This window comes from Girardinichthys multiradiatus, chromosome 13, assembly GCF_021462225.1.
Source record: "Girardinichthys multiradiatus isolate DD_20200921_A chromosome 13, DD_fGirMul_XY1, whole genome shotgun sequence".
Classification (NCBI taxonomy): Eukaryota; Metazoa; Chordata; class Actinopteri; order Cyprinodontiformes; family Goodeidae; genus Girardinichthys; species Girardinichthys multiradiatus.
Window position 1 is genome coordinate 26,591,743 of NC_061806.1, and position 24,267 is coordinate 26,616,009.

The 24,267-nt window shown below is 37.9% G+C and overlaps 1 protein-coding gene across 1 annotated transcript in view; it reads right to left on the reverse strand.

Moving 5' to 3' along the window:
• csmd3b (CUB and Sushi multiple domains 3b) overlaps positions 1-24,267 on the reverse strand; it is a 642,003-nt gene that overhangs the window by 70,768 nt on the left and 546,968 nt on the right. The window contains exons 29-41 of the mRNA XM_047383297.1: positions 22,353-22,555; positions 21,104-21,295; positions 20,694-20,832; positions 19,953-20,140; positions 16,131-16,249; positions 13,997-14,072; positions 13,771-13,887; positions 7,532-7,645; positions 7,330-7,425; positions 4,618-4,821; positions 4,281-4,405; positions 3,731-3,827; positions 1,175-1,279 (exon numbers count right to left, since the gene is read on the reverse strand). Of these exons, the coding sequence (XP_047239253.1) occupies positions 1,175-1,279; positions 3,731-3,827; positions 4,281-4,405; positions 4,618-4,821; positions 7,330-7,425; positions 7,532-7,645; positions 13,771-13,887; positions 13,997-14,072; positions 16,131-16,249; positions 19,953-20,140; positions 20,694-20,832; positions 21,104-21,295; positions 22,353-22,555 (1,775 nt within the window). The remainder of the gene's footprint in view (positions 1-1,174; positions 1,280-3,730; positions 3,828-4,280; positions 4,406-4,617; positions 4,822-7,329; positions 7,426-7,531; positions 7,646-13,770; positions 13,888-13,996; positions 14,073-16,130; positions 16,250-19,952; positions 20,141-20,693; positions 20,833-21,103; positions 21,296-22,352; positions 22,556-24,267) is intronic.

The window sequence follows — 24,267 nt, forward strand, 5'->3', positions numbered from 1 at the left end:
ACAGAGACATTACATAAACAAGGTTATAATGGTTTCAGTAATTATTATGCAGGAGGGAAAATAAGTATTGCAACTTAACATCTTTCTCGGTAAGTATATTTCTAATGGGTTTACTGACATGAAAAACACACCAACTGCTGGTGGCAACCCAAACAATTCACACATACAAAGGAAACACCACAAGTTATATCCCAAATCAAGTTATGAAAAGTGGAATGGCACATGGAATAAGAAATAAATATGTGAACATAATGAGAGCAAAAAGACAGAAAACCATCAATATTGCAGAAAAATATCTGTATTTTGAAAGCAATCCTGTCCCCAATAAATGCAAATTAATTTAAGCTGGTTTAATTCTAAATTAATGCCTAGAAAAAGTTTCTCATTACCAAGAAATTATACAAGAAGCATATAAAGATGAGTAACAGCAAATAGCTGTGTGAACACCCTTTCAACCTTATTTATTACAAATTAAGTTCATGGCACTGGTTATAGATGTATCTCTGGACTTCTCCTGGCCATTGTTTGGAGCTGTCCAAGGACCAAGGATCTCACAGATGCCTTTAACAAAGCTTGACATTAGCAGGTACAGTTATATAAAGGAGACTTTACCTATATAAATAGGTAATGTGCTCAAGACCAATTGCCTCAGTGCAAGCTCACTGCACAATACTCCACTGCTGAAGAAAAATGTTGTGAACCTAGTTTAAAGTTTGCTACAGAACATTGGCAAAGTTTGGAGGTGAGAGCATCATGTTATTGGACTTTTTTTAGCATATGGTACTGAGTGAGCTGCTTTGGTGACTCTAGATAACCTCGAGCTGATCGTTGGTCCTCCGTGGTAGCAACATCTCATTCGAATGTCTGCCCTATCATCTTTTGATGGTATGCTATATGCCTATCATGGTGACAACAGGTTACTGTGTGTGAGTATTTTAGGTTGAATTAAAGGAAGAACAATGGATAAATTAAATTTTATTAAAAAACATTTGATTTATGAACTAACTTGTGTTGATTTCTCTGCATGTGTAGATTAATTGGGTTGTTAACAAAGTCTTTTGTTGATTTAATTTCAATAGCCTCACTAAAAATATATTTATTTATGAGAAAAACATTGAAATGTCCACAGTGCATAGGCAGAATTTATTTGAAATGAAGCTGAATGCACATTTACCTGTATATTCCAAGTGAAATCCAGCAGCTGAGACGCTAATATCAGAGCTAAAGCTAAGATAGAGGTTATTAGATGTGCTATTCAGGAGAGGAGGGATAGTGGTGCCTGAGAACAGAGAAAAAAAGACAGGAAAAGAGGATGAAGATCAAATATTTTGAAAGCAAATGATCACATCTGAAGCCAAGGAAACAACAAAGGCCTTCCTAAACCCACATTTATTCTTAGAGAAAAGTTCTCAAAGGAGGAAGAAGGGAATTACTTTAATTTCAGGCGTCTTATTTTATTTGAAACCTCTCCTCAAATGTTGTCTTGACCTAGATAGACTGGCAAGGGAAAGTACAAAGTAAAAGGAAGAAATCTTCTGCACCGCTGAAGCAAAGATGGTCTCACACAATGACTTTGAATGAGATGATGCATATAAATGTAAAGAAGTCTTAGTTTACTTTTTAGCTGCTTGGCAATGGGAATGTGCTTTTTAGGAGCAAAATGAACCATCGTAGCCGCAATAAAATATCCATTGGCTTTAATGTTGGAAATAAGTTCTTTGATATGCACAATGTTTCAGTTTAGTGCCAGGTGTGTTATCATAATGTATCTAAGCTGAAAGTTTCCTCTGAATGAACACTGAATTAGGTCACTGAATGTTACTGGCTGGCTGTTGTGAGGGGAATTAATAAGCAGGCTTTTCAGTCTACAGCCCTGCTACTGCTTGGTTTTATATTCCAGAGGAAACCTCATTTATTATTGTGACATAAAGAATCATTATTAGTTATTATTCAGCTATTAATATTTTATAGCTTTATAATTAACTACATTGATTTAACAGTGTCTGTTATTCTGTGATGTGTGGCAGGATTAATTAAGAACTGAATTTAAAATCAATATTGTTTTATCACGCCTCCACATGAATATACTTATAAATGATATTTTTATGTGGAAATAGAATCAATGTGGTGTCAGTTCATTTCTCATCTCATAATCTTCTCTTCATTTTGCCATAGAGATGTCAAGCCCTGCTAAAGATTAATTAATACAACAAGAGAAAACCCATGTGACTCCCCCTTCCCTAAAAGCAGGACTGTTATCCCCACAGGAGAACGTGAATATGATTTGCCGCAGCAGCACAGCCGAGGCACTTTGACTGCAGGCAGGCAATGTGGATAGTCATGCAAGCCAATCTAATGGCACATTAAAGTACAAGGCGCTCTTCTGGTAGTCTCTCAAGAACTGTTTTCATTAAATCAAGAATGAGGGGCGGAATGTAGCTTTTTATGTATCAGTGAAAAACCAAAATGAGGCTGAATGGCTTATAAAACATGAATATTGTTTATATTAGCTATTTAAATCACCATTGTGTTTAACGAATAACTGCAGGGTTCCTATGCATTAATTTATTTCCCATTCTGGATAGATATACAAAATTAAAATAGTCTGGAGTAATATTTGTTTTTCCAAACTTTAATTTCTTTCCCATCCTCTAAAGCTAAAGGTTTCATCCATCCATCCACCCATCCATTATAGCTAATCAATAATGGCAGATATTAATCAATCAATCAATCAATCAATCAATCAACCAATCATCTTTATTATCCTCAAGGGGCAACTGTTTTGCAGCACAGTAGGAATAAAAGAAACACAGTTGGCCTGACATCACCATACCATACATACAGTAAACATATAAACACATATTGGATCATTTTAAAAGATAATTGAAAGACATTGTGACAACAGGAACAAACACATTTTTGAAAATATTCGTCTTGCACCTAGGACGAAGATACCTGTGTCCAGATGGAAGCAACTGGAAGTCTATGTTGAGCTGGTGATCCTGTTGCACCAATATCTTTGCTTGTACAGGTGAGTATGGTCCCTCAGGTTTATCCCAGCAATTTTGTAAATAATTTAATAATATTCAGACTCAATTAAACAAGAATAAAACATCTATTACTGTCCCCGGGTACTTGTAACAGTTTGTAACTTTGACGTTTTTGTCAGAAATTACTACACGTTGTGGTACAGTACAGTTCCACTTAAAGCGTATGGTTCCGTCAGATGCTTTCTGTTCACATTACAAGTGTGTTGCACAAATTCAAAGGCAATTATTGAACAATCCTGAACACCAAAAGAAAAAAGGAGAAAAAGGCACTTTCATATAGAGGCCATTTCTTTTTTGAGTTTAGATATTATTGATATTTTTGAAAACGTAGAAAAAATATCTATCCATGTGCCCATTCATTTTCTATATTCATATAATCTTGATTCAGAAGCAGTAAACTTTGAACAAGCACATTTTTAATCATTTACTGCAAATACAACAATAAGCCTCAAAAAACTTTAAACAAACATGACATGTTTTTACATACTCTGCATTAGCTGAAATCATGCTCGAAGACAATGTTATTAAATCTTATCTCAACCACTGCTGACCTGACAGAGATAAAGAAATTTCAAAATTTTTCAAAATATAGTTTTGGTATTTAAATTGTTACAAGTTGGTGTAAACAAAGTGTAAACAATACAGAAGATGTCTTTTGAAGATGCTGTAAAACTGTTTACCGGAGTAGCTGCCAAGTCTTGGTGCATGGTTGTCCGCACCGTCGTAGAAGTCTAGTGAGTCCCAGTTATGCTCAGTTGCAAAACTCACAACTTGAATCTGGAGAGACGGAAAAGGGAGAAATTGTTCTTGTTAAACAAGCTTATGGTCTCTAAAGCAAAGGAGCCTTAATTGTCTTTTAAATGTTAATTGTGCCATTAAATTATTTTATTCCTATTCTAATTATTAGAAAGGAGGGATATTTATAAAGACATGGGTAATTCAAAGTGAAAGGCTAGATGTGAGCTGTATGCCAACATCATCTGACTCCACTTTCAGAAGAGGCATCTTTGCCTTTGTATTCGCCCGTGAGAGCAGTTTAGCTTACATGCAATCAGGCCTTATCTTTCATGATTAGATCCTATCTAGTTATCTCTGATGGCCCTTTTCTCAGAAACCATCCATCCATTTATCCCACTAATAATGTCCTATCTTCCCTGAGATCCTGCCTGCTCAGCTTTTAAGCCAATGATAGATAGGTCAGCCAGGAAAGCGGTGTGTGACAGGTACAACCTGGATTCCTGCCCCTTCTGGAACGGACAACTTCCACACACAGTTCTGGTTGTTGTCATATGGCTCTGGGTAGCCTGGAGACAGGATGGTCCCACGGCGAGAGGTCAATACGCCTCCACAGGGAACTGTCAAAGATGAGGGAGAAGGTGAAGTTACAAAAGAGAGGAGAGAAGGGGAAGAGTAAAGAGGTTAAAACAACATATCATAGGCAAGCCTCCAGAAAGAAAGAGAAAATGGGTATTACAATAATCTGTATAGAAGGACATTGGACATAGGTTTGGGCTGTTACTGTTTCTTTAATGTAAAATATGCTCTGTTCTACCCACAGGCTCTGTACCTATGCATGTTGGCAGGGTGTCATTCCACTGAGCCAGGTTGTCTGGTACGCTCTCGCAGCGAATGGCAGTAGAGCCATGAAGCACATAGCCAGGGTTGCACTCAAATTGCACCAAGGAGCCTACTGCAAAGTCATTACCGAGACGTTTCCCAAAGCGTGGCTCTGGGACTGAGCTGCACTGAGTGGAGCTGGTCCTAGGTACAGCTGGAGACAAGAATGATATGACATAAATGTTAAAATATGCTCAAGTTATAAGGATTGAAAATATGCTGTGTCAGTGTGTTCTGCCTACACCAACTGCCACACATATAAACACTCTTGGTAGAAATCTATTAAAAACTTATATTAATTAATCTTTCATTGCAGTAGCATAATCTCATAATTATTTCCACCCAATAACTTCTATACTGTGTGCTTTTTATAGATAAGACTATATTTGCACTGCAAGTGAGTTTGGTGTGAAACCAAACCCCATCCCAACTATTAAGAACAGTAGAGGAAGTAGGATGATGTTGACTCCTTTTTCTTCCAAATACCGTGGGAAACCTGTTAGAGGTCATGGTATCATGCACTCTTAAAAACTAGGATATCTTAATATAAGTCTTCTGGCCTTTGTTGGAAGACTGAAAACAGCTCATAACTGGTTGTTTCACCAGGAGGATCCAAACCCACACAGCCAAATATGCACATAAATGGTCCATCAGACAAAAAAATCAACCTTCCATGGCCATCTCTGTCCCCAGACATAAATGCTACAGATAATCTGTGGGGTGAGATGAATCTAAGAGAGCAAAAGAGAGGACCAGGACTCAGGCCAAACTAAAGAGATTATATGAGTTCCCTCTCTCTGTATGCTCCAACCTTACAAAATGACTTAAAAGAAGACTAAGTGCAAAGAATATGACTGGGGGTAAAAAAAAAAAAATTGTGTGAAACTATGCTTTTGTAATACAAGATGATTTTTATCTTAGTATTACACATTTTTACCAAGGGTGACATTGAGATTGAATTTAACTTTATTGAGGTGTGAAAAATGAGGATTCTCTAAGGATGAGCTTGAACTGTCAAGTGTTATGAAATGATAATGCACCAAAAATTCATGCAGAACTTTTATTTCAAAATTAAGATTAACGTTTTGGAGGTCGAGAATGTTACTGACCAGCTATGGCCCTCGCTATAATTGGAAAAAATAAACATAAAATATTAAAAAGCCAGTTAAACAAGGACATAAAAAGACAGGGACAATTTGCTGGTGTATTTAAAAAGAACATCGGAATGGTGATGAAAGGAGATTGGTGACTTTGAATGGGGCATGGTTTTTGGAACAAGACAAACTAGTCTGAGTATTCCAGAAACTGCTGATCTACTGGGATTTTCAAACAATCTTTCTGGTTGACAGAGAATCATACAGTGTGAGCAAGAAAAAACTATCCAGTGAGCTGCGGACAAAAATGCCTCATTGATGTCAGAAGTCAGAGAAGAATGGACAGATTGGTTTGTAATAATGGTTGGCAGTAGCTGAAATAACTATTTATAACCAAGGTATGTGGTATTCCATTTCTGAATGGACAATACATTGAATGTTAAATTAGATGGGCTACACTCAAAAGGCTTACCAAAACTGAAAAATAACAGATTGGAAAAAAGTTGTCCAATTGTGGTAGAGGAAAAGGTTAATTCCCAAACAACAATCTCAGGTCAAGAACAGTTTAGATAAGGAAATGTTCTTGGTGTGTGGAAAGTAAATGAAGTTGATATGGTCAAACAGTCACGTAGGCTAGTTCTGATATCTTGCAGATGTGGTGTGATTCCAGGAACCTCTGCTGAGGGTGTCATCTAAGTACCAGAAAGACTTACGTAAAACACATACGTAAGTCATTCAGTTGGACTGAATGAAAGGTCCCCTGCTCTGAGAGGGAACAATTTGTCTTTTCATCATTTTATTTAAGAATATTTTATACCAGTGCCTTGTCCAACAAACTGGAGATCCCACCAATATTTGATGTCGGATCACTGGATTCAGAATCCAGAGTGCTAACCATTACACCAAGCCACTGTCTTCTCCAACACTGTCTGATGAGTCCGATTTCAGCTGCAACATTTAGGTGGTAGAGTCAAAATTTGGTGTAAGTGACAAACGACTGGACAAATCCACCTTGCTTTCTATCAATGGTTCAGGGTGCTGCTGGTGGTGTGGGGCATATTTTCTTGGCCAAAAAGTAGGGCCCCTTAGCGTCAACGTATAATTGGCAAACTCCACCTAATTGTTGCTGAATATTTCAATCCCCTGATCTTCTGATGGCTATTTCCAGTAGGATATTGCATCACAAAGCTCACGATATTTTTTAATTGGTTTCTTGAACATGGCATTGGGTTTACTGTACCCCTGTGGACTCTGTGGTCATTAGATCCTAACCCAAAATAGCATCGTTAAGATGTGATGAAACTGATTTAACATCATGGATGTGCAGCTGACAAATATGCAGTCCCCGTGTGATGCTATCTCGTCAATATGAACCAATACCTCATGTTTCTGATACCTTGTTGAATTTTTTCCATGCAGAATTACGGCAATTTTGAGAGAAAAAAGTGCTAGAAGGGTGTACCTAGGAAAGTGTTTTTCACAAATTAAGACAAGGAGCAACTGGTGTATTGGTTTAGATAAAAAGTACATTAACATTAATGAACAACAATCCAAACTTTAGTTGTAACCTTGGTAGACAAAATGGAATCCCTTGGCAGTTTCTGGTCCAACTGTGGTAAACTTTACTGTGATCTGGTTTCCTGTACTCAAAGGCAGAGATTCACCTGAAAAAGAAGTGAAAAAAAGACAATATAGAAGCAGATACTTCAACATATATTCATTGTTGAGGCTACAAATCCATTTATTGTGATTGCAATCACACGCCCTTACCAGAGTGGGAACCGGAAAGAGAGGAGAGTAATATGTTTTGTTGGGTGGGTCCATCATAGATCTCAACAACATCATTTAGAGATGTCTGGAACAACACAAACTGACCGAAGAGGACTGCAGACAGACAAATGAAAGAAAAAAAATAGATGAGAAATTCAGAAAAAGAGATGAGTTAACAACTATCGAATGGGGGCAAAATTATTATTCCGTGCCTCTGTCTGAGCCTGACCTTCCCACGATAAAATTAACCTGTAATAGCTAATTTACATCTTATTAAGCTGTAGTGTCAACTTCTATTTGAAGTCGACTATTGGCACAAAATTACATATCAGCACACTTAATATTCAAAACATCACCTTATCTTCATCATGCACCAGTCAGACAGCTCCCTCCATTCTTGCACAGCCGGTCACTTGGTTTCAGAGTATGGGAGTTGTCAGCTTCTATAAAATGCTAATGTTTGCAAAAGTGGACATACTGTACAATTGGAAGCATATGGCTGTGTCGAAATACAACATATCTCTCTCTTCAATCCAATCAGGGGATATGTAGGGAAGAAATCAATCAAACCGCTTGCAAAGCTACATTGATCAATCCATTATTTCTTAGCAGGAAAACAGGCCAGCAGGTGGCTATTAATTGAGAGCTGCATTTGTGACAAAGATGAACCACTCTTCACTCTTTCAGTAGTCAGGAATTAAACCCCGTCTGCCATGCATTGGCAAGATATTCCTCTGCTAAAGCCATAAATTTACCAGTACAGGCATAGTAGCGGGCAGTCTTAGACAATCCCCCCAGAGGCTAAAGGCTCAGGCTTTTCTTAATTTAGTACAATTCTCTTTGTCTTAAAAAACCACTAGATCTTCAGATCAATCATTAGCTGTGTTAAGATTCAAATCTGTGGCTGTGTTGCCAACAACACATATAGACAACAACAAAAAATGTCCTACATGATAAATTACATTTATTTGAGGCTGTATCCCTTTCACTGCACATGTATCTCCTCCTCCCATCGCTTCCTCCTCCTCTGGCTCACTGTGGCCCCAAAGGCTGACTTGTAGAGGATTAAATGTGAACACTGCCAAGGATATAGGGCTATAAGAAGGTCAATGGCCACATTCTACAAGGGTGTTTCTCTCTATAGATTTTATAGTAAAAGGATTTCCTCTCTTCTTTAATCCAAAAGCTAATTTCATGATAAATTAAAGGCAAGCAATACAGAAAAATGCAAATTTTAACCATCTATCCATTATCTATACCCAATTGTTTGTGCAGGATCGCAGGGGAATTCTTGTTTTGTATTTAATTTTACCTGCAAAAATTAAAGGTGGATTTAACTATAACTCAAATCCAGAAGGCTTTAGTGTCCGTCAGAGGTTTCCATACATTCATCATCAGCTTTACTGTCATTAGTTTAAGGCTTTTAAAGACTCATTAGAACCATTCTCCTTTCAAAGCACTAATTATACAAGAAATTCAATAATCTTTGAGAAAAACTGGGTGCAGTTTAAATTTACTGAGAATTTTTTCTAATCCATACATAGTCAATGTGATACCATACTGCCTTGAATATATACATAGCCCCTTTTCTCACATATACCCTGTTCTAAAACTTGGATAAATGTATCTTAAAAGTTGCAGAGAAAACATGCCTCTGCCCCTTTTCCACTGGCTTTTTTTAGCCCAGCTCCACCCCATTTGGCAAGCATGAACATTTGTTCTAGAGAAAACTAAAAAGCTTTAAAATGTGGAATGGGGAATGAAAGTCCTGTTTCTTCTTATTCCTTGCTGAGAGTTGAGTTGAACATATAGTGCACAGATTTTGCCCATCTGCTAAAAAATCTCCAGAAACACGTCCACCATGTGTAGATTTTAAACCAGGATGAATCAGCCTGATTAAAGTCTCCATCACACACGCTGCGATACTGACATATGGCGCTGCAGTAGGAGGAGATCGCAGCTTAAAATGTTTCCAAACCTCGCATATTTTCAACAAAATGACAAACACGCACCAGCGTTTTCTCACATATGCACAAATTTATTAAATAACACAGCAAATCGCCTAACACACACACATAAACCACTACTGCCATATTCCTTGCTCATACTGAGATAACAAAGGATGGCAAACAGTATAACACACAATAGGAGAGGATGATCACAGCAGAGCTGCTCCTCGGTGTGTTTACCACATGGCTCATTGATGTCTCCCCACACTAAACTCACATACACCCGGGAGACATTGGAAGTCATCTGGGTCCTAATATGTCTCGCAAAGTTTGAATCAATCTTCTGGACGTGTTATCAGATGATTGAAAATGTTTTACTGCTCATTTAAAAGCTCCTGACATCAGATAAATGAAACCTGGGCATCAATCCCTGCAGAGTTGCCATGCCTTCAGATGAGGCGCCTGTGTGGGTGTCCTGAGCTGTGTCGTCATCCGAAAGGAGGTATGGCACTTCTGAATGGGAAATATGCCCATGGTTTTCTTCCCATGTGATATTTTAACTAAAGGGGCTATTTGAATAAATGGTGAACATCATCAAGCATTTAATAACCAGTCCACATGGTCAATTTAAACCTCGCTGACAAATAATCTGTTTTATTAGAGTAGTTATTGCAACCCTGTGCTGTTTACTTTGCTGTGTGATTGAAAAATATAACAAAGTAAAGTAAAAAAAAAAAAAAAACATCTAATATAAAACAACGACAACCATTTAATATTTTGGGCTAATGAAATTAGAGCTGCAATCACTGAATTTTTTCTGCACAAAGATGATTTTTCACAGAGGACAATATACCAATACTGGAACATCATTCGCCTCAGGGAAAGCATCTTTTTATTGACGACAACACAGACCTATAATTGAATATAACATCTACCCATTAGTGATTGCATATTAAAGATCAAGTCACATTCTGTTCTAATTAGATATTAATGGCCAAGATGTAATTAGTTCATGTTGGAAATTGATAACTACACACACTGTATAAAACATTTTTTTTCTCCCACTGTCATTAAATCCTTGACATTACATCCGACTAAACATCACCTGTTTTAGGTTAGCAGGTGGTATGAGAGTGTCCTTATACACATTGAAGTCAGTCCTTTGTCAAAATGAGCTGAAAGACCACTCAGCGAGGAAGATGCCATTACTCTTAAAGCAACATGGAATGCCAGATCACAGCTTGCAAATGCCCTTAATGGACAAGGACCTTCTTTTTCAGCTAGTGCTGTGGTCTGATAAAACAAAATTTAAGTGTTTGGCCATAATCACTAGTGTTACATATAAAATAAAAAAATGAGGAGCCTGCAAGCCCAACAACGTAATGCCAACTGGGAAGTACAAGGGCAGTAGCATCATGCTGTGTTTTTTTTTTTGTTTGTTTCAGAAAGACTGGTGCACTTCCAAAATAGAAGGCATCAAGAAGTAATAATATTATGTGAAAATATTGAAGCAATACCTTAAGAGATTAGCCAGTGAGTTAAAACTTCGGTACAAATGGGTCTTTCAAAAGGGACAATGTCCCTAAACATACCACATATTTTGGTAAAAGCAGCACAAGGACAACAAAGTCCAAATCAAGAAGCCCGGATCCCAGTTGCATAAAAACAAATTGTTTTCAGAGCTGAACAGGTGTGTCTAAAAGGCAGCCTAGAAAATTGATTCAGTTGAGAACAGTTTTGTCAGGAGGAATGGGCTGAATGCAAGCAAACTATTGTGAGAAGCTTGTTAAAACATACCCAACATGTTTGACGGAACTTAAACGGTTTAAAGGCAGTCCTATCAAATAGCGGGAAAATGGTTGTGAATATCTGAATTTCAAACAAAGTAACATCTCGTGATTCTGGCATCGAGCAGATAGACATATTTTTGTAATCCTAACCAACCTATAACTGTAGGATCTCTGCTCCTCCCCTTCTGGTTGGTTCTGGCAGCTCTGCAGCTGCAACGCATTCTCTTAATGAGCTCATGGGCTTCTTAAGGTAGCTGCTGATACAGATCTTTGCTGGAACATAACCTCAGTTATGTGGACTCCTGTCTGTCTGCCTATCTGTCTGCCTGCCTGTCGACCTGCCTATCTGCCTACCTGCCTGCCAACATCTGGTAATACTCCCTCCTAAGGACTGCACTGTAAATATTCTCATCACCAGTACTCTCTCTCTCTCTCCTTGGATTCCTGGGTTTACCTCCTCCTCCTCTGGCTTCTGGACAACTCCAGCTCAAGATTCCTTAAACAAAGTCTACAGTAGAAATAAACCTCATTTACCGTCTTATCCTGTGTGCTGAGTCTGTTTCATCCTCTGGTTTTGTTCTACTTCGACTATCTAAGCAATTCATGATAATAACGAGAAATGCTAAGTCTGATTCCCAAGCAGTGAGGAAAAAACAGGTCATGTATCTGTTTATACAATGCATGAAAATGCCATCTTTCCACTGTGTGTGATGCTTCCTCATTCCAAAGTAACCTTCTATTATTTTAATTCATACCAGAATGAAGTCGTTCAAACAAATGTGACCAGTGAGCTGTGTTTATGACAGTCCTCTGTCATTTCTTGTTTAGGTCAAAGGAATATTCCAACTAGTACTTGTCGTAACTTTATAAAGTGTCATATTTACCTATTATTCCAAAAGATTGTGCTGTAAATTAATTACTCATCTATACTGGATTTGCATAACAATTGAAATCTTTCACAGTTTTTCAGCTTCTGTCATGTTACAACAACAAGCATGTATCATATTGTGATTTTCTATAGACCCACAAAAAGTAGGGCATAATTGTGAAGTTGAAAGAACTGTAACTCTGGAGGAGCTGTTCAGATCCACAGCTAGGGTGGGAGATCATGTCAACTTTATGAAAGATTGTCATAAACAAAGTCAGTTTTGAAAGAAGGTCATAAGATGTCCAGCTATGTAAGGGACACAGCAAACATGGAAGAACATGCTTTCTTACACATGAGACCAAAATTAAATTTATCAACCAACCTTTCAAGATGTTATCTGTGGTTGCAAACTACACATTACCCAGAACACACTACCCTCACAATGAAATATGCTCGTAGCAGCATCATGCTTTGGGGATGATTTTCTTCGATAGGGAGAGGGAATGTATTCACAATTTGATTCACAGTTCATAGAGTTAAATACAGGGCAATACCAGGGCCTGGATACAAATGCATGCTATACTTTTGAAAACCTTAATTCCTTATTTTTATACTTCACTATTATGCACTGCTTTGAGTTGGTCTATCTCATAAATTTCATCACAATACGTTGTTTTGTTTTTTTGTTGTAATGTGGCAAAATGTCGAATTTTCAACAAAATGTTGAAATAATATTTGGCAACTTACATTAAAAAAGTTATCAATAGCACCCTTCTACAACATCGTTTCTAGGGTTGCCTCCAGAAAGTTTTCAAATTAGTGCCCAGATGGAAGGCCACTATTAATCTTGGGTTGCAAACCAAAACCAAAAGTCCATAGAATTTCAGAAGTTATAATTATGCTGTTGTCACATTTAAAAAAGACAGGGACTAAGTGATGGACATTGAACATTGCCACATTATGTAACACAAAAAGTTAAAATAGAATAATAAATGTTGAGCTTGCTAAAGCTTGTCATCTCCTTTCTTTAATTTATATAATTATTAATTTTTTTGGGGGGGCAGCAAATTTATGAGGGTGGCCAATAAGCCCTGCTCCTTTCCTCTAATGACTACACTTAAGAGCACAGGCCCATTTTAAGTGAAGAATCCCCTGCAATATTCATCACTCTCCAAATGTGCCGTTGAAGTCTGACTCAAGCACCACCAATCAAACGTGACAAGATAAAAACAGTATCATCCTTATATGTCATTTTAATTATGAAACGGCGATCTGGAATCAAATGAACAGCCACCAAGTGTCCTCTCAGCGTGCGGAAAAATCACTGCTGGTTTCTCGCCACGTTTGAAAAACCCCAACAGGCACCCTTCAGGGGTTCCTTAACTGTCCCCATTAAAAACCACACATGTTTTAATGTCAGTTTGTTTCACTGAGTATAATTCAATATAGGAATTCTTGTCAAGTAGATTACATGCTTGGCATTTCAGCATTATGAACTGGATATACTGTTTTCAAGTTATGCATACAAGCATGTGATTATTAAAATATTCCAAGATATCATTTTGACATGAAACTATTTAATGCAAATTTCCTCTCTGAACTCTTGTGTGCTGTAGGAGTGGATCAACTTACCAAACTCTCTTGGCACGGATATGGAATACACGCAGGTTTGTCCAAAAGTGTAGTTTCTGGGGAAGTTTGGAGATAAGACCGTCCCTTCTGACCCTGTAGAGCGACTTCCACAGGGAGCTGAGGATGGCATTGATGCCAGGTCACAAAACAAAGAGGAGCATGTTATAACAATGTACTAACAAATTAAGTCTAATTAAATTTAAGAGGGGTGCAAGTATTATTTCACCTTGACAACTAGGCAAAGCTCTGTTCCATCCAGGTCTGCCATCATCTCCCATACTACAGGTTAAAGTTGAGTAGCCCTAAAACAAGACACAAAAATATAAACTTAGATGAATAAGTCCAAGTTTTCCCCAATAGTACCAATCTAACACATCCAATACAACAAACTACTACAACTAACCACATAAATCAGCAAACAAACAAACCAAAAGGTGCTCAATATACTGAATCACAGTCATCATCCCAACTTCAGTATGTGCAATACTCAGATGTGCAAAGGACCGCTTGGATGAAACAACCTTAGCACAAAACGCAAGGAAACTTTATTTGGCCAATTATTTCAATGCTTCTTGGCAAGAAATCTTATACTATTGGACACCTGGTTATTTCCCCTTAAATGGTGCTGTATCTGTCAAAAAAAAGCATTTTTAGGCTGAGCAGCAGAGTTCGGTATGTGGCTTGTGCCCATGAAAACTTTCCAAATCCTCTCTGCAAATGCAAAACAGCTTTCGGTGGAGACAGTGTGATTGTTTGGGGTGGTATCTGCCTCACTCGAAAAACAAGGCTTGTTATCATTGAAGTCAGTCTCATTAAAGAAAGAGAGGATGGTGTAGCCTGCCTGCACTCCTGAGCTCAACCCCCAGAACACTTGTGAGATTAGCTTGAGTGCAACATTTGTGCCAGAGTGATCATATTGTCGAACTTGTAACAAATACTCATTAAAGAATGGGATGCGGTCCCACAGAGCTGTGTGTTCAACCTGGTGCGCAGCATAAATAGCAGGTCCCAGGCTGTTATGGTTGTGCACGGTTTTTGCAGACATTACAGACACCGCTATCTGTTAAATGAATGAATTGTTAAATTTCTAATATGTCTCGCTTTTTTAAACTTCAGTCAAATAATCTTATAATACCAACTAAGAGTCAACAGCAGGATAAGCTGTTTGACAGATGGGATTAGTTTTGGTTGAGCACAACCTACATACGTAACTCTACTGCTCAACGCAGACATGTTTTTTTTCCTTGCGAAAGTGGAACCATTTAAAGGGAAACAAACTGGCTTTTTCCTCCCACAGTCCAAAGACATGCCTGTTAGGTTAAATGGTCACTCTAAATTGCCCTTAGGTGTATGAAAGAGTGTGTGCATGGTTGTTTGTGTGTTGCCCTGTGATGGACTGGCGACCTGTCCAGGGTGTACCCCGCCTCTCGCCCATAGACTGCTGGAGATAGGCACCAGCTCCCCCATGACCCACTATGGAATAAGCGGTAGAAAATGACTGACTGACTGACAAACTGGCTTTTTAACGGAATAAGATTTTATTGCCACCAAACATTGTTACAACAGAGAAAATAATCAAACAGACAAAACATAAGAGTGATATATTTATCAGATGTTAAATTTTGGGCTGAATGTGCAAAGTTCTAAGTCTGTAAAGAATAAAACAAATATCTGATCTAAATCTAAGTTCAGTTTTTTGAATAAAGATCTCAATAAAGGTTTAATTTTATTATGAGGAAAGAGGTCAAATACCAACAAAATCTTTCCCTGACAGATATGGTACAAAATACATTAAGTATGTGGTGAGAGAGCCAATGAGTAATGTAAAGACTGAAAAAATATTGCAACCGCTTCTAAAACTAGCATAAAAAATAACAACTGATGTTAATACTTACATTTATGCTGAAGTTAAATTAACTGCCATATTGAATTTGCGTGTGATAACCATGATATCATTTTTTTATTCTACTACATTTCTATGATTCAGCAACAGTGCACTTTACCAGAGTAGTGTTGTTGTCATTTACCTTTTAAAATAGAACATGTGTCCTGAATTGGACAAAACCCTTTTGGACAGAAGGCAATCCAAGTCTTTAATATGCCAAGGTATTTTTAATGCCAGCTCTAATTGACACAAGCTGCCAGAATTATTATGATCTGTTCAGGGATATTTATTGGCCTAAATGCCTTAGTATATGTGTTTCCGTAAAAGCTGTGCTATTATGTTTTGAAACTATGATAAAACAAAGATTTTAATGCAGATAAATGATGATTTGACATTTTCTCCATACTGCCCACTGCTACCCTCAGTTCAGTAAATCTAGCTTCCAACTTATAGACATTCATCCAGCTTTTTGTACCTGCAGAACGTATCCTGCTTCACAGTAAAAGGTGACTGTAGAGCCCAGCTTGTAATCAGATCCCAACCTGGTCCCATTCAGAACCACCCCTGGGTCAAAACAGGATTCCCTAAGTTTGGCTGTAACAGAGAGAGAGAGAGATAAAACAAATCTGTTTTGGCACACAACTGTAACAGGCACACATGGGTAACAAGGCAAATTAATATTAACTAAGTCCATTGCAATAATGAAAAGAGGCAGGCGTAGCACTGGCCTTTCTATCAGTCTGTTTGATTTAGCAGCTGGTGTGAAGATGAAGTAAGAACGAAAAACTTTATCCCTCAGCTCCCTGCATGCTACATGAACTTGCAAATGATGGCTCTGCCCTCCTTCCAAAAGATTATCGTCCACCTGTGTCAACTTCACATTTAATTCCTGAGTCCACAAAGAGCCAATATTTATTCTTTTGTGCAAGTGTATCAAAGTGACACCTCCTGACAGACTGCTTCAGCCCTCAACAAATCAACAGGGACTCCATCGTGAGGGCAATCATTCTTCTCATTCTGAAAACACCTTGATACATTGTGTAATCAATAAGAGCAAGTTTGCCACACACAATGGTGAGTGCACGCATACAGTAGGGGTGCCCTGAAAGCAGCTGAATGTGAAAATAGGATATTTCTGAATACATTCAGCACAAATCCTGCCAAAATGAGAGTTGGGGAACATTCTGTCAACCTTAAAGAGTGATTTCCCCAGCCACCTTGTTTATGAAAAGCAGATTAGACAGAAAAAGTCCCCGATGCAATCACTTTAAGCAGAGTATATTAAAATAGTTTTTCACCAAATGACAGTAATACAGTAATATAAAAAATCTCATCTGAGATGAGGAAAAAAAGAGTTATGCTGTATAAAATGTAAATACCGCCAGCATGCAATGCTTGGTAAATTAGGACATTTTTGTTTGTTAAAGCAGTGTACCACAACAAAAAGAAGTTGAATCTGAATGTTTTTGCTTTTCAGAAAAAAATATATTTTCACATTAAAATGTAATAATGCCATTGGGTATGTTTGCCACTCTCTTGCATCACTCCATTTGTTAATACTCTTCAACATTTTAGAATTTCAAGCTGAGAAGGGCAATTACTGTTGTTTGGAAACAGCAGCAAAGCTTAAAACATTGGGTAAATTGGAGCTGACCTGAGAGTGAGCATTGTTTGTTACTCAACTTCATGTCATCTTGAAAGAAAAAAAATTACCATTCTGGTATGCTTCAGCCTTTCTCCTGCATGGGGGTTTGTAGCCACATTTGTTATGTTTTTTGCTCCACATTATGCAAATGATGAAACAGATTCCGTAAAATTCCATAAAATAAGTTAATCATTTATTGCAGTAGCATATTCTCACAAAAAACTGCTTTAACAGTGATCTTTGGAGATTTTTCTTTGTGAGTAGACCACTTTCTCTAGAACGTTTAAAAGAAAATAAAGCTTTGAGATAGGCCTATTATTAGTCAGAACAGATGGGTCCATGCTATACTGTTTAGAAGAGGCTGAACTACAGCCTGTTCAAAAAATGCTGGGACACAGCCTGTAGTATGGGAAAAAATATAGATTATAAATAGAAGGTATTGGTTAAATAGAGTTCCTACACATTTTGTATGTCAAAATTCCATACCTGTCCAGTCTCAAATTTCCAGAGAAATATAAAGTTCAATGTAAATTTATGCCTTCTTAATGCATTTTGTGTTGTTTTGAACAAACGAATAGTCCACAGTGTAAAAGATAATCTCTCCAGCAAGTCTTCAGCCGGCCTGGAAGTCTTCTACTCATGATGCATGTTTGTAACAAAGATGTTCAGGACAGTACAATCTTTATCATCAATTCTGACATAAGCACATCCTGTGCACTTTAAAATCTAATTTAGATAAGAAGGAGCAGACAATGACTTTTAGTAAGCAGATGAGCTTTTCACCCACACAGCCTCTGACGGAAGCTAATTTTGGTGTCCTTGTCTAACAGTGAAATTGCATATCATATGAGCATGAGTGCTGAAATGTAGCTGAAATGAAGGAATCAATAGCTCAGCCTTTATCTAAATCGTCTTCACCTAGGCAGACTGCTACATTGTCCATAAACTGCGTGAAAGTTGTTTGGCTATTATTCATTTGATCCCATAAACTAGATCCCAAGACACTTAAACTTGGTCATCTGAGGGAGTAACTCAGTCCAAGTCAAAAGAGGGAAACAATACTTACTCTGCTAGAAAGCCAAGAAACATAAAAGGGCAAATTTAAACAAGTGGAACAGAAGTTACTATCACACAGTTTTCTGTCTTGCAAAGTTTCATGGGGTTCAAGATTCACAGTGCTCCACTACATCAGGTTGTGAACATTACATGGTGTTTTTTTTTTTTTTAAACTCAACAAATCACTGATGAAAGTTCTATATGCAGTGTGTGAGTGCCCGCAGGGAGTCAAAAAATTATAAGCTGAATTAATCAAAAAGAAGGTCATACTGCCATGAGTTGGATGCACTTCAAGCCTTTGTCATACTAAGATAAGTGAATAATCACAATGCAGACAAGGAGCCTTGACAGTACAGCATGAGCTTTAGTAATGTTATGGGGGTTGCAACTTGGAAATATTTTGTTTTAAATTAACACATATTTCATTTTGTTTAATTGTTTTGTGTAAAATGAAAACATAGTATTTTTACAAAGTCCTTTTACATCATGAGAATCCCCTAATAGCTGAGAATAATTAGGACCCAATCCAAAAAGATAAGTTAAATAACTCTAAGTTTGCTAACTCTAAATGGTGATGCGTTGGCATCCATTGCCACATTACGTTATACCAACTTTACACATTGTATTACAGAACAAAGAGAGACTGTGTATCATGAGCTCTAAAAAATCAATGAATAAATGCCATGAATAAGAAAATGACCAAAGCAAGAAAACAAAAAACACTCACAAAGTAATCTCAAATACTGATTACTGATGAGACATCCAACATGGTTGCTTCTGCCAAATGGAGATAATTTCCACCTGTGAAATGCTGTGCCCAAACACAACCTTTCCTCTGAGTGAGCACTTTAGTTGCCCACTGTGGAAGGGCTACAAGGGAGGATGAGATGTATTACCAGGGCACAAGTGGAAAACACCAGCTTGAAGAGAAACAGAAGCTGGTTGGTCTGTCGAGACATGAGTTGAAAACAGATGTAAGCACCAGGTGGAACACTGCCTGTGAGATGGTTGACAGATTTTTGCAAAGCAACAGCCTGCAGTCTTTGCCGTCTCATACTGTCTCCTCAGGTGTAGAGAGGGAGAATTTTAACATCTGCACACCCAAAGAAGCAGACATCTCAAATGCAGGAGATCATCAAGGCCCTAAAGCCAATGAAAGATGCAACACATCTCTTGTCAGAGTAGAGAAGGGCCGCACCATCTGTTTGATTGGTCCTTTGCAAGCTCAACCCATCCAGTACACAAAGGACAGAACTGGAGAGTCATCAGAGAGCCAGGAGATAAAGGAAGCTGTCTTTAGGGACCTATACAAGAGATACACTAGCCACAAAAGGGAAATAGTGTTCAGTTTTCCCTTTGAACAAGAAATAGTAAAGTTATATAGAAGAGTGATTGCTGAGGCTGCAAAAGTAAGCTACAGTTTAATTTGTTTAAGAATGGTAGCACACAAAAAGACAAATATTTATGTCTCGGTACATTTAGCTTTATTTTGAGCTATTAAACATTCATGAAGGATTTTTTCCTAATATGAGGACCTGAACTTATTTGATCTATTTTTATATTATCTTTACATGAGACATATAATATCTCATTTACCTTTGTATTCCAGGTGAAAGCCAGTATATGAAACAGAGCCATCACTGCGGAAGGCTAGAAGCATGGCGTTTGAGCTGCTTTCTATGCGCTCTGGAAGTTTGCTGTCCTGGAAGCTCCCGATGAGAGGACTGTTGCTGTCCTGACCGTCGTAGATATACAGAAAGTCATAGTTTGGCTCAATGTTGAAACTAAAAGGGAACAAAGAAAAGGCAGACGGGGTAAGAAACCCACAACAGAGAGCAGAGCTTCGTGTCAGGATACGATTAAACGTCTTAGTGCCATGTTTGTCAGTTTCCAAGCATGTTAGTGAAAAGTTAGCACTAAATTCTTAATAGTAAAACAAATATGTAGTAATTACATGTTTCAGAGTTTACATTATAAGCATGTAAAAATGCTACATAATTAACCATATTGTAAGATGTAATGCCAGTAATTTAGCTAAGTAGTAAAATCTAGGTTTTAATCCACTGGTCAAAAACTTTGTCTACACTAAATCAGATTTTTTTAATGGCACTTCCTAATATCGGGTGAGAGGGGCTTTAGAAGTTGGGTTTTTTATGCATTTTTGTCTTCTACTCTCGTTGTATTGGGTTAATAGCTGAAGTTCAATTTAAGTTTAAGAGTCTGATTCTCGATTAGAAAATGTTGGTATTGGCAGATTTGGATTTGATCGAAGCTTTGGATTCTGAAGTTTGAAAAAGCTTTAAGTGACAATGGCTGGATATTCAGTTTATAGGTCACCTGATAAAGGCCAACGACAGGACATAGTCCGAGTTGACAGCAATGAGCCAGTCACAGTCCTTTGAGTGTGGGTAGGGATGAGGATAGTTGGGAGAGAGTATAAATCCATTGGAGTCAGTCAGATTTCCTCCACAAGGTGCTGCAATAAAAATACAACATAAAATATACTTTTCTTAAAGTTAAAACAAAACATACTATATATCTCTCTCTATATATATAGATATATAGTAAAAGTAAACATGGATATACAAATCTCTATGTCTAAAAATAACAGAGATTTGATAGAGTCATCCTTTTAGTCACTGACAGATGTGTACATGAGTCATTTTCTGAAACTGAACAACTCCAGCTGTGTGTGCAGTACATCTGTTTAATGTCCCAACAGAATATACTGCAGCTAAACTTTTCACCTATGCAGACAGGTGGGCTGGGCTGCCAGTAGTATCTGTTATCCACTTGGATGCAGGTTATTTTGTCATCCCCCTGGAGCTCGTATCCAGGGTCGCACTGAAAGGACACCGAATCCCCCGGCTCACGGCCGTCTCCACTGCGTGTGCCGTTCATTGGTACACCTGGGTCCCTGCAGGCTGTGGCTACTGAGCCTGGAGAGATGGGAGACAGGGACAAGGTGGTAAATGAAAGAGGAAAAAGGAGAGCAATTACAAAAAGCAGGGTCAAACTCTGGGTGCAGGGTGTATGGCTACTGGACAAATGCCTTGTGTGTAACATTATATATTAAATAATAACACATGCAATGCTCAAACAAAAACAATATTTGTAAATAAATTACAACACCCTAAAAAGTGCATGCAAAGCAGCACATTTTAATTACGCCTCATACCCAATATCTTAACATAAATAATATGATAAACTGCTATGCAGTACATAATTATCCTAATATAAGGGATCTGTTCTGGAAATTTGAGAGATTCATCTCCTGGAACAAATTTCATAAATTACAGTTTTGACTAAGAATAAAAAAAATATAGCATGTCAATTATAACCTGTTTTACTTGACCTGAAAAAGAAGACAGTAAAAACATAATTGTGCAGCCTGTAACTGTTATTTTGTTACTTCTGATAATATGGAAAAAAAAATAATGGAAAAAATAATAATAATGTGATTCATTTTGAAAACAAAATAAGCTCTTTGGTCTTCAATAAAGAAAATTAGACTGTAAACAATTAAAGTTAAGAATTATTCCTTAGGGTCTTTACTTTGCAGTTTCCCATAGGAATTGTAAAGAGTTTTTTTTTTTTCTAATTCTGTTGGTCCTCTTTCAGATTTTCCCTTTTAGGGGTCGCCACAGCGAGTCATCAGTCTCCATCTGACCCTCTCTTCTGCATCTTCTTCTCTCACACCATCTACCTTTCTGTCCTCTTTCAATTTATCCATAAATATCCTAATTTATCATTTGGTTCTAGGTAATGAGCTAACTTGGATCCACTCTGAGAAATGTGAAACATTACACTTTCAATCAAATGTAGATCTTCCTAAACTACACACCATATTCTTCATTACTAATTTAAATGTAAAGTATAAGACCAACACAACTGAAACATGACTCAGAGCAGCATATTGAAAACAATTTACATTCAAAATAGATTGATTATTACTTTCTGATTTACAGCTTTTTATATATTAATTGTTGTACTTACTGGAAAATTCAATGGCAAACCCTGACTTGCTGATGTAAAAGTCAGTCTCAAACTGGACAGTGACTGTGTTTAGTGTGGAATGGATTCCCTCAGGAAGTAAAGATCCACTTAGCTCTGCCAAAGACATTTCATTCTCCGGTGGTCCATCCCAAACCTTCAGCATGTCATGGCTGGCTTCTGTGTCAAAGGCCAAGAACTGAAGACTGTAATTTAAAGGGAAGAACACTCATAAAGATTAGTTATTCCAATAAAATACTTTACATATACTGAGTGTTGGCTAATTAGTTTATAACTTTTGCTGTTCTTAGCATGCATATTAATGTAAGATCTACAAATGGTTTGTAAAATGTGTTTTAATATCAAAATTTCTTTATGCCCTTATTGAGAGCAAGTGGAATCGAAACCAAATTCCTTTTTTGTGTGCACAAGCTTGGCAAATAATGCTGATTTTGATTCTGATTCTCAATACAAATTGTATTTTCAAATGGACAACTCTTTAAGAGAAAAATCGTGTGCAATAATGTTTCAAAAGAATCATCACACCAGAATCATTCTGCAAATAATACAAAATTAAAAAGTGGAGATGTACTACAAACTGGTTTGTTTCAAAATCAGAAGATTTTACATTTGCCAGAAACTAATTAGTAATTGGACAGTTGGAAATCCAAAATCTGATATGTTCAACAAAGCTTTGTTGGCTCTTCATTCAGGATGCCACAACAGTGATATGAATGTCAAAAGATAACAGGAAACTAAACCCATACAGTAAAGTTGCATTGTTTTATTCATTTGAATAATCCTCCTTCTGTCAGTTAAGGAATTTGCTGGCCAATCATGCGTATCGTGCAATTAAAAGATGGCAAAGCCCATTTACAATGTTAACTCTAATAGTTTTGTTTTTAGTTTTGTTTAAGTGAAATGCTGTTCATCTACCTAGATGTGTAACACCGACTGTACTCTCTCACAAACACATGTTGGGACTTCACCTCTTCTCCTAATATTAACTTAATATTAATAACGAAACATCATGACAGAAAGGCTTCTTAAGACTCCTGAATAGTTACAATAATGGGATAAATAATATCACAGTCTAACACATAACAGTAGAGTAGGATATTTTGCCTCAAATATTACGTTGAACACAGTTGTTATTTATTTTGAAATGGTCTTGATGCAGAAAAAAAAGAAAATCTTATCCTAACAAGATTAACAATCTTAATCTTAATATGTTGCACATTTAAACTGTCACACTGTACTTTTAGGACAGGTCCATTTTCAATGGATGCAGAGTACATTTTATGACTGTTTAGAGTTCTTTAAGGGTTCGTTCGTCGTCTTCCGCTTATCCAGGACCGGGTCGCGGGGGCAGCAGACTCAGCAGAGACGCCCAGACGTCCCTCTCTCCAGACACCTCCTCCAGTTCCTCCAGGGGGAGCCCAAGGCGTTCCCAGGCCAGCCGAGAGACATAGTCCCTCCAGCGTGTCCTGGGCCGTCCCCTGGGCCTCCTCCCGGTGGGACGTGCCTGGAACACCTCCCGAGGAAGGCGTCCAGGAGGCATCCGGTATAGATGCCCGAGCCACCTCAACTGGCTCCTCTCGATGTGGAGGAGCAGCGGCTCTACTCCGAGCCCCTCCCGGATGGCCGAGCTCCTCACCCTATCTCTAAGGGAGTGCCCGGCCACCCTACGGAGGAAGCTCATTTCAGCCGCTTGTATCCGTGATCTCGTTCTTTCGGTCATGACCCAAAGTTCATGGCCATAGGTGAGGGTAGGAACGTAGACCGACCAGTAAATTGAGAGCTTTGCTTTTCGGCTCAGCTCTCTCTTCACCACAATGGACCGGCACAGCGCCCCCATTACTGTGGCAGCTGCACCGATCCGTCTGTCGATCTCCCGCTCCATTCTTCCCTCACTCGT